We start from the raw sequence: 11,408 nt of genomic DNA, 5'->3' as shown, positions 1-11,408 counted from the left end.
GTGACTAGTTCAGCCAGGCAGAAGAAAAGGCACACCGGGGGCGTAACACCAGGCCCTCTGGGGAAGAGTCGTCTTCATTCTTCAGGTAACTCCTCAGCCCCCGCTGTGGTGAGACGCCCGTTCACGGGACCAGGCCCAGTGAGAGGGCTCTCTCAGCATTATCTAGATAACAGGAAGATAACTGACAGTTATAAAGAGTCGGTTTCAGGAGACCGTTTTGTCAATATCGAACAAACATCTCCCTTTTCAGGGGAAGAGACCTGCTGCTTTGCCAAGGTACAAGCAGGCAGTTAGAAAGAAAAAAAAAAACATTTGTTTTGGTTTAACATACTGGAATTTACTGGTTCACATGGTTAACCATTAACATGCAGGAATCTTTCTGTAAACCCCATCTCTTTTCTCAAAACCTTGCTAAAGTTGGCATGTGTTTTCTTTTTTCTTTTTGTGCCTGGCATCTTCAACTTCTTTATCAACACGTAAAGATGCCACGAAAGGTATGAAATATCACTAGACTTCTAATACAGTATGTATTAAATGAACATTTGCATCTTGTAGTGTTTAATGTGGAATGTTACTCTTAATCTTACACCTAATGAGAATATTTGCAGAACGTCAGGGAAGTATCTTTCTTCTAAAATCTAACCCAAGGAGAATGACTCTGGACATACCATATGCATACCATGCACAACATTAAATTTCATTCCATTATTTGTTGTTTTCCCTCAGTCATCCTCCATCACTCCCCCATCCCACTGCCAGTATCTACTGTAGAGTTCCTTTGCAGTATTGGAAATAATTATGCCCTTCCCTCCATCATCAAGCCACCGGTTTTAATCAGATTAAACTGCAGCTGACCTCATCACAACATCGCTGGCTAACAAACGCTCTGTACTTCATTTTAGCCCAAAAGCCATCTCTCATTTTAAGAATTGTGGAAATAGTTTCCTCCAGTTGTCGCCAAGGGCCCAGGGGAAGATTTCATATTTATAGTCTTCCGTGTCTTCTTCCATGTCATTGGCTAAGTACCTATAATTAGGACAGAGAGATGTTGGAAGCAGGGAAAGCCGCCGGGATTCCTTCGGTGACAATACTACATAATTTTTTCAAGAAAAGCTGAGTCACTTTCTCAGTTTGAAATAACCCCTTTTTACAACTGCACAAAGTTATAATAGTCAGAGTAGAAACTCAGATTTTGTTCACATTCAAGGATAGCTTAGAGCAGGGAATAAGATAGTGGATCACCTATCTTCCACTTGTAATAACAGCTTAAATAGGTACCAAGGACAACCCCACCCCACAATGACGGCAAGTACTGTACATAACAGAAAACAAAACCCACTTCCTTTTTCCACTGAAGATGTTATCTAATTGGTAATAAAACATCTAAGAACAAACAACCAAGTTCCGAGCAATAGCAATAGCAATAGCAGTAGACTTATATACCGCTTCATAGGCCTTTCAGGCCTCTCTAAGCGGTTTACAGAGAGTCAGCATATTGCCCCCAACAATCTGGGTCCTCATTTTACCCACCTCGGAAGGATGGAAGGCTGAGTCAACCCTGAGCCGGTGAGATTTGAACCGCTGACCTGCTGATCTAGCAGTAGCCTGCAGTGCTGCATTTAACCACTGCGCCACCTTGGCTCTTAGGTCAATCCCTCAATCAGGGATTCCACAATTCAACTCTTAAGCTACAGATACCCTCTACTGTTAGCATACCAAATGGCTTATGTCAATATAATGCAGCAAATGTTTTCCATTTGTACAGTATGTACTTTGCTCTACATCATCTAAAGATTGCTTATGATTATTTCTGAATAAGAATGTGAAGTCAACAGCCTGAGCCAAACATTTTGGAAGTATTTAAAGCAAAACAAATGAATAACTATAGGACAAACATGAAGCTCAAAAGATAACTGTGCCACTTACAGAGCTATGAAGAAATTGATCCGTGTATATTCTTTTGTCTGTAGGCCAGCTCGTTTAAAGTACATCATAGTCATGGCTATAAGATACTGAATGAAAAAGTGAGTTTTAATATTTTTAAAGACTGGAATGGGGGAAGGAAAAAAATCATCCTAAGTACATGCATAGAAACAGAACTGAAGAGCCAAAATACCACCTGCTTTTGTTAGGAAAGCCATTATTGCTCTGTGGATTTCCAGATGAGGGTTTAATAGCCAAATTACCCTGATATCACAGAAGGTTATTGAAAGGGAAAACTAAGTGGCAGCTTGCCAGCTAAGCCCTCCCTAGTAGGCTGTTTTTTTTATTTCCTTTTCTAAAGAAAACCATTAACAACACAAAAGTCACGGAAAAACCCAACAACACGTTTTCAGTTATAGCATCAGGAGCTCTGCATTGGGAAACCTCTTCTCTTGAATGGTTGAGTTTGGGTTGCTAAATAACATTATCATTGTAATGTAAATGTTATGTAAACAATTAAGCATGCTGTTGCAATACTGCTTCCTGGTGCCAATGCAAAACATTGTGAATTTAAATCCAAACTAAAGATATCACTATTGTTAGCTGGTTTCATTCCTACAGCAGGACTAGAACTCATGGTCTATTGAATTTGATGCCTTTACCACTAACCAACTGGCTTTAGTTTTGGGTTACCAGTGTCCAATTTAAGAACAGGGTTTTATTTCTGACATGCTTCTAACTATGATCAGTACAGCTATAAAACAATTCTCACACTATATTGCAATTACTCACATAATATAAACAAGGAGCTTCTACCTTAAAAAGAAAACAGAATATAATAACCCTTCCTTGATATATAGGTAGCCCTCAACTTACAATTGCGCCTAACATTTCTGTTGATGAACAAGATAGGTAGATGAGTTTTCCCCCATTTTACCACCTTACTTTCCACCGTTGTTAAGTGAATCATTGCAGCTGTTATGTTAGTAACACAGTTAAGTGGATCTAGCTTCCCCATTGAGTTTGCTTGTCAGAAGGTTGCAAGAGGTGATCACGTGATCATGGGACACTGCAGCAGTCATATGAGCCGAGATGGCGCAGTGGTTAGGGTGCAGTACTGCAGGCCACTTCAGCTGACTGTTATCTGCAGTTCAGTGGTTCTAATCTCACCGGCTCAAGGTTGACTCAGCCTTCCATCCTTCCGAGGTGGGTGAAATGAGGACCCAGACTGTGGGGCGATATGCTGACTCTGTAAACCGCTTAGAGAGGGCTGAAAGCCCTATGAAGCGGTATATAAGTCTAACTGCTATAAGTATGAAACAGTTGGGAAGCGTCTGAATGTAGACCGTGTGATAAGGGAGATGCTGCCACACCATGCCACAGACTTAAATATGAAACACGGTCATAAATCACTTTTTCTGTGCCCTTGTAACTTTGGTTACTAAATTAATGATTGTAAGTTGAGCTCTACCTGCATTTGTTTAGGTGGGGGAGGCGTTTGGGGGAACATAATGTATAAAGAAAAGAGATAACTATTATAACCTATTTTTCTGGAAACTGGAACAATATACACTGGAAAATGGAGGCAACCATCATTTTATCCAATCTGCTGAAAATTGTTTTTTTTTTTTTTTTAACAACAGCTGTTAAGTCTCTTATGAAAACAAATAAAAGCCTATTCTGGAACATCCTGTCTTATTTGTGTGAAAAGTAAGCTTCCAATATTGTCAATTAAAATCGAGTTGTAAAACTACAATATTGATCTAATACTGGAAGTGTTGACACATTAACATAGCAGGAAGCATACCTTATCTGAGATTCTGTAACACGTGTCTGTGGACAGGAAGTCTTGTACCAAGCCATCCTCTGAAGAAATAGAGGGACCCAATTTAAGCTACACGATTCATATAACAGACAAAGTTTAAATTCAGGTAATACCTTACAGTATGTTATGCTATTTTATAGCATCTGAAAAATATTAAATAAATCCAACTGTTGATCATAACGCACAATAAGAGCATGACATCCTGTTACTATAGAATTTCCCATGCTAACGAAAAACAGGAAAAACTGGTGGAATTAAGAGATTCAATATATTAGCGCCACCCCCACCCACCCACCAAAAAACAACCACATACGGTAATGACCCATTTTGAGTGGAAAAGAGGAGATCCAATATTTTCCTGGACATATTTTAAAATTTCATTAACCTTAATTTTTGTTAATTTCACATAAACATTCCCAGACATAGCTTTTAGTGATACCACCTCAAAGCTACCTATTCTAAAAAATATTTTGTCTTTCCCTAATCAACTTCAAATCAAAAATTTTGCCATTCTGAAATGCGGATGTCTTAAATCAGCTAATCCATGATTTACTGGAAAAACACATCTCCCAAGGCCATAAACCAGAGGTTGGACAGCAATCATTTTGGATCCTATAAATCATTATGTGATTTTAATTAAAGATCCAACTGGCCTTCCATTAAATCCCATCACATTTAAGTGACTGTGTGATTGCATTTTTTATCATGGATTAGCTGATTTAAGTTCAGAATGGCAAAATGTTTGATTTTAAGTCAATTAGGGGAAACAAAATATTTTTAGAATATTTTAATGGGGGGGGGAGAGAAATTTGAAGGCAAGGTTTGCAATCTATCAGGCACTGTGCTGCCATACAGAAAATTGGACAAATGACACACTGGTTAAACTTTATGTATCAATTAAGTTAAAGGCTCCCTTTTGCAGGCCAGCTGTGCTTTGAATGCTGTCCATCTCTGTCCCAAGCAGAGCTGAGGCCTAGCACAAGTAGATACAACTACTAGACCTAGGAGATTGAAGAATGCTTCTTGTTCTTCTCTGCGTAGCAGGAAAAATGGCTGCTGCGAAATTTTCAAGGTTGTCGTGGAAAATTCCCTCTCAAGCCCCTGTGTAGAACCACCAGTAACCAAAGCACCCTGCGTGCTACGTTGTCGTGCGCTCCCTGGCTTCACTACAGCCGTGAGTGTAGGAGGAACACAAGTACTATGACTGTCTCGCATTTTTCTTTGAAGTGGTTGATAGTAGAGGCCTCAAAATGGCCTTCCTGGGAGGGGAAACACATTCATGCATCAAATGTAAAGCAGACACATTGAATATTAGTTTTTAGAAACTTTTCTTCCCAATACATTTAAACCCTTTCAAGACTCACCTAGCACTATAGTTAAATTACATTCCAATTTCTAACATCAGATTTACCCATGTTGTTTCTCCATCCCCCCAGCAGGAGAAATGAGAAAGTCTCAAAATAGCTACCTAAGGTTAAACTATTTGCTTAACACAAGATGCATATATTGCTGAAAAGACACAATTATTCCATATATACTATACACCAAGCATTGGTGTATACTATTCTACAGTATACTGAAATGCAATAAAAGACAAACTTATATTTTGGCCTTTAACCAAAAATAAGCAGCATAAAACTGTCCCCTAACAAAAACTATTAGCAACTACAGCCCATATTCTTCTCTATTGCCAGCTCTATAGGGACAGTCAATTGCCTGTCTTATTTAAATTTCTGGGGCACCTTAATAGCTTTTATCTGCATTGTTTCATAAATAAGATAAATTTATCTCTAGCAGTAATAAATTTTTGCTACATTACGTGTAAGTTTGCCCACAAATGATCACTAACAGTTCTTGTTGTTAGGGGATAGTTCTGTATTGCTCATTTCATTGATTGTATCTTTACTGGTCAATGGCTAAAGTTCTGTCTGCAACAAAAGCAACACTTCATTTAAAAAGACAGCTTATTTAAGGAGATTTCAAGACTCAAAAGCAATGTTGCAGCTATTCTGAATTTGTACCACCACAGCTTAATATTAGTGCTGAATTAACCCTACTATCCACTTAGACAAGATCTATGTTGTGTACATATATTTTTGGTAAACTCCCAAAACACTTAAGTAAAATGGGCAGTATAGAAATTTAAACAAATAAATAGGACACACACTGTACTAAGCAAGGATTTGCCCCAGCTGTGGTATAAATTATTCAACTGGCTTTATCAAACATTCTAGGCTACAAACCATAACACCATAATGGTGACATTTATGGGCTAATCTTATATTACAGATTATCTAGGAAAAAGGAGTATTATTCCTATTTCATAACTCAACGTACATGGACAATACAGTATTCAAAAACAGCTCCGAGTTTGTTTTGAATTATAAACTATAAAATCCCATCTAATTGTAGCCCTTAACACACTTTCTGGCGGAAATAACAGATTCATAACTTTGCCTGAAGCTCAATTAGATTTTTTTAATGCAATTTATAATACAAGGAGGATCTGTATGGAAGGGAGTCCATAAAACACAGTAAATAGTTTGCTACCCCCCAAAAAATCCCGTATTAGTGTTTTATGCTTGGGGTTAAAATGGGTCCAAGCAGGACTCATCTGAAGTTATTCCCAATTAATATCTACATTTTCATTTCTAACACCAACAGATACAAATTAAGTATTGCATGGAGATGGTCAATTTTAAAGATACATTTTCATACTATTTCCAAACACTAAACCTTTCAGAACTGGGATTATCTCCTAATCTTTAATTAGGAGATAATCCCTAATTGATTCAGCCTCAAACTGAATCCCTGCCATTTTTTCCTCTTTCGTTTTTTTTTTTTTAATGGGCTAGCCCATTTGAATTCCTCCTAGTTATAAAAAAAACATCCTTTGAGTTGCATTTCTCCCCCATTTGAATAAAACCACAGCAGGTACATTTCCTTTGGGGACTGCTTCTCTTGCTATCCTGACAGGACTGCAGAGTTTAGGATGAGGGGGAAAAAAAACCCTCAAAGATGCCTTATTTTGCTGTTTTCTGGGTTAAATTGAGCTTCAATTACCCCCACAAAACACACCCTCAAATGGGAGCGTATTCAACCAGGCTTTTTTTTTCATGCAAAAAGAGCAATGATTAATGCCAGTCTCTGTGGAGAGCGCGAGAGACACCAATAGAAGAGGAGGGGAAAATGGCCACGCTCCTCTTCCTTCTTCTTCTTCCACCACCATTCCCCACCAAAGCCGTTTCCCGCCAAAATTTTCCCGCCCTTTTTACACTCTTCCCCCCCCCCCCTCCACCTGAGCACAGCGAACCCACCCAAAGAACAGAAGCAAAGGGGGCGGTTCGAAGAGCACCGCTAGCCTCGCCCACCTCCTCAGCGCACCGTTTATAGGCTCGGCTGCCTCTCCGGCTGCACCAATCCCCGCGAAGAGGAGGCGGGGATAATTGGGATAAGTCTCCCTCTTGCCATTCGTCTCTCCCCTCCCTCCCGCCCCGTGTTTCGGGCGAGCTGTCAATCAAGCGTTGCTGACGTAGCTACTGCTTTGGGGAAAACTTTAAAAAAGTTTGCAAAAGTTTTTTTTTTTTAATGCCAAATTGTGCTTCGTTTTAGGACAGGTTTGCTTGCCAAGCCGGGAGAGCTTGTACATTTTTTCTTAATAGCAATAAAAACTTAAACTTATATACCTCTTAATAATTATCTGGTACTTATTTGGGGCTACCAGGCAACCAGCGTCAGATGGCAAAGCTATCATTTTTAAACAGTGTTACCCGTTCAAATGCAACCCTTATTATCCTTGGCTAGCCTAGCGTGGATTTTGCAGATGATACCACTCTAATGGCAGAAAGTGAAGAGGAACTAAAGAGCTCTTGATGCGGTTGAAGAAGGAGAGTGCAAAAGTTGGGTTGAAACTCAACATTTGTGACCCCATGGACCACATTCTTCCAGGACTTCCTGTCCTCTCCCATCCTCAAGCTCATGCCAACTGATTCAGTGAATCCATCCAGCCCCCTCCTTCTCTGCCGTCCCCTTCTTCTTCTTGCCCTCCATCGTTCCCAGCATGAGGCTCTTCTCCAGGAGTCCTCCTTCCTTCCCATTAGGTGGCCAAAGTCTTTGAGTTTCCTCTTCAGGATCTGGCCTTCTAAAGAGCAGCCAGGGTGGATCTCCTCTAGGACTGATCGGTTGGATGGCCTTGCAGTCCAAGGGACTCAATGCAGGAGTCTTCTCCAGCACCAGAGTTCAAAGGCCTCCGTTCTTTGGCGCTCAGCCTTCCTTATGGCCCAACCTTCACAGCCATCCGTTGCAAGTGGGAAAACCAGAGCCTTGACTAGACACACTTTTGATTGGCAGGGCGATGTCTCTGCTTTTTAGGATGCTGTCTAGATTCACCATCGCTTTTCTCCACAGGAAGAAGTGTTTTTTAATTTATTGGCTGCAGTCCACATCTGCAGTGATCTTGGAGCCCAGGAAAATAAAATCTGTCCCTACCTCCATTCTTCCCCATCTATTTGCCAGGAATTGAGAGGGCCGGATGCCATGATCTTAGCTTTCTTAATGTCAACTTTTGCACTCTCCTCCTTCACCCGCATCAAGAGGCTCTTTAGTTCCTCTCCACTTTCTGCCATTCGAGTGGTATCATCTGCATATCTGAGGTTGTTGATATTCTCCCGGCAATCTTAATTCCAAGGAGGAATCCTCCGGGTTCCGTCCACCAGCCAATGCCACCTGGCTACTACCCGGGGGAGGGCCTTCTCTGTGGCAGCTCCGGCCCTTTGGAACGAACTCCCCGCGGAGATTCGGACCCTCACCTCTCTCCAGGCCTTCCGGAAAGCCGTCAAAACCTGGCTGTGCCGGCAGGCCTGGAGTTGATGAGTTCCCCTCCCCTCTCGACTGGTATGGTTGTATGATTCTTGTTTATTTTAATCACATGTATTGTGTTTTATGTTCCCTTTTTCCCCCTCTGAGTTGTTCGCCGCCCTGAGTCCCTCCCGGAGAAGGGCGGCATACAAATAAACTAAATCTAATCTAATCTAATCTAATCTTTTGATTTGTCTAGACCAGGGGTAGTCAACCTTTTTATACCTACCGCCCACTTTTGTATCTCTGTTAGTAGTAAAATTTTCTAACGGCCCACCAGTTCCACAGTAATGGTGATTTATAAAGTAGGGAAGTAACTTTACTTTATAAAATTATAAAGCAGAGTTATAGCAACCCCCACCGCCCACAATTTATATTGTTTTGTTTCCTAGTGTGATTTGATTGCTTATTTAAACCTATGATATCACTAAGTGTTGCATCTTTTTATTCTTGATGAATGTATTTTATTTTTCTTTATGTACACCAGGGGTAGTCAACCTTTTTATACCTACCACCCACTTTTGTATCTCTGTTAGTAGTAAAATTTTCTATCCGCCCACCGGTTTTCACAGTAATGTGCAGGCGTTGTTGCCACACTGGCGGGCCGCTCATGTGTCCTTGGCCGAATTGAAAGGAAAACACAGGCAGAATTCCTCAGGATGAGCGAGCTTCGAAGTACATTCGAAGACCTCTTTTATTAGAAAAGTTAGTTACAGCGTCATCAAAAAGGAACGTATAAAGGCAATATAGTCATACACGATACAAGTAAACTAATGAAAAGTTCACAGCATTCTACAAATAAACCAATAGAAAATCACAGCATCGCATAGGGAGGGCAGAGGGGGAATAGAAAGTTACAGCCTAGCATAGGGGTGGGAGAAGGGGCAGGTGTGGGAGTAGCTGGCTCACATAGTTCATGTTACAGGAGGCTGCATAGTGAGTCCTGACCGTTAGGCCGGAGAGATGTTTCTGGTGCGATGTTTTTGCATCCCTGTGTTTGTGTGTTTCAGACACTGCCCTGCACACAGACACCCAGAATGAATTCCAACAGTAATGGTGACTTATAAAGTAGGGAAATCAATTAAATTAAAAGAAGGAAAGTGCTTCAGTATCGGACAAAACCCCGACTGCCCACCATGAAGAAGGAACGCCCACTAGTGGGCGGTAGGGACCAGGTGACTACCACTGGTCTCGCCCCACCTTTCTCTGATGTGCTCTGCAGGAAGTTAAAATAGGCAGGGTGACAATATACAACCTTTGCCTAAATGGCTTATTAAGGACAACATATCTGCACCTCAGCATTGAACTGGGGTCTTCTTGGGACCCTGGCCATGTTTTCCCAATGGGGTAATGAAACGCCTGCAAGCCAATAACCCAGAAGCACCAAGCATTCCATGGTTTGCACTGGGCAGGGGGTGGACTAGAAGGCCTCCAAGGTTCCTTCCAAGCCTTTGTTGAAAGAAATGTCCTTCTGGGTTCAGCTCCAAGTGGGGAAGAAGACACTGGAGACATGGAGGCTGCTTGGAAAGATGGTTTTAATGGTGGACAGGACCACATGGCTTGAGTCCTGAACAGAAAAGGTGATCACATGCTTCAACGTTGATGGAGAAGAAGAGAAGGGCTGAGGAAGGGGCTTGCTAGGCTTTTTATACCCTGTTTAGTCCCACCTCTGTTTCCTGTTCCTGTGTAAGAAATGTATTCTGATTGGTTGTCAGACTCCCATGGTGCCATGCAGGGGGCTACTCTCTAGGCTGTTTTGAATACAGGTATGAGTTCTCAGTTGCCATGTGGAGAGTTGAGTAATATCCCTTCCCCCTACAGCTGCAGTGGGGAAGTCTTTATTATGTAAAGTGGGCTAGCCTGGCCTTCTCAATGGCCTATTGACAAAGTGTGGATGGGCAGGAAGCTACAGGCAACTATTCTGTCTTTTAAAGCATGTTTCTTTTTTTTTCTCACATCCAGAGAAATATTCTGCCTTTTCATATTTCCTAGGATATTTCATTTTTCTGGGAGAGGGCTGGATGATAACTTCCCATACCTTTATGCTTCTATGTTCTAGAATGCATTCAAAGGGATATAAACACAGCCAGGAAGATGGAAATCAATGCCAACTAATGCATAGTTGCATTTTTTTTCAATCAAATTTTTATTTTTTATAATCTTTATACATATCAGTGTGTGAATGGTTAGGTAACTGGGCAACATACATTTCAGTACACATAAATATAGTCTTATTAATATAATATTTAGGAAAAAATAAGCATAACGTTGCATTTCTTGTAACTGGGCAGTGGGCTCGCTTCCCTCCCGAGTAACACCTCTGCTCCAGCGTAAAAGAAAGCTGCAGACAGAACACCGCGTCGGCGCATGCGCAACATCCCCATCGAATTCGAACCCAGAACCACCAGGCTTTTCTCCGCTGCCTTCGCTTCCTTCGCCTAGCAACAGTTATTCCGTCCCACTCGCCCTAACTCGGCAACCATTTTCCCATTGGAGGAGAGGCCAGACTTTCAGCCAATCAGCGGGAGCCACGGGACCCTCTTCCCCCCCGCCCCCGTCCAGCTCGGGAGGAAACACCTCGGGACCCTGTTATGGGCTGTACTATTAAGCAAGCTCTAGAAAGGGGTGGAAAAGGACGGAGAGAAGGCCGAGAACCTGAGAGGCGTTCGAAAAGATTTGGTTAGAAACCATCCTTCCGAGACGCTCCAAAAAAGCAGGAAAAGAATAGCGGGAGAGAAAGAGAGAAAAATAATTAAAAGGGCTCGACCGACGCGCTTGGTATATCCCGGGCGGAAGTGAGGTG

General features: G+C 41.7%; 1 protein-coding gene across 1 annotated transcript; it reads right to left on the bottom strand.

Annotated features, from left to right (window-relative positions):
- Window positions 1–4: 4 nt before the first annotated feature.
- On the bottom strand, window positions 5–7,127 carry SPDYC (speedy/RINGO cell cycle regulator family member C). The gene is given in 8 exon segments (XM_032234303.1): window positions 5–99; window positions 102–162; window positions 856–923; window positions 926–1,026; window positions 1,927–2,012; window positions 3,731–3,789; window positions 4,750–5,007; window positions 7,066–7,127. Coding segments are annotated over 7 exon segments (684 nt in total). The 5' UTR covers window positions 4,964–5,007; window positions 7,066–7,127.
- Between the last annotated feature and the right edge of the window lie 4,281 nt (window positions 7,128–11,408).

This window comes from Thamnophis elegans, chromosome 17 (assembly GCF_009769535.1).
Source record: "Thamnophis elegans isolate rThaEle1 chromosome 17, rThaEle1.pri, whole genome shotgun sequence".
In the NCBI taxonomy this organism is placed as follows: Eukaryota; Metazoa; Chordata; class Lepidosauria; order Squamata; family Colubridae; genus Thamnophis; species Thamnophis elegans.
Note: the sequence above shows the minus strand (reverse complement) of the source record. Positions and strands in the feature narration are given on the sequence as shown.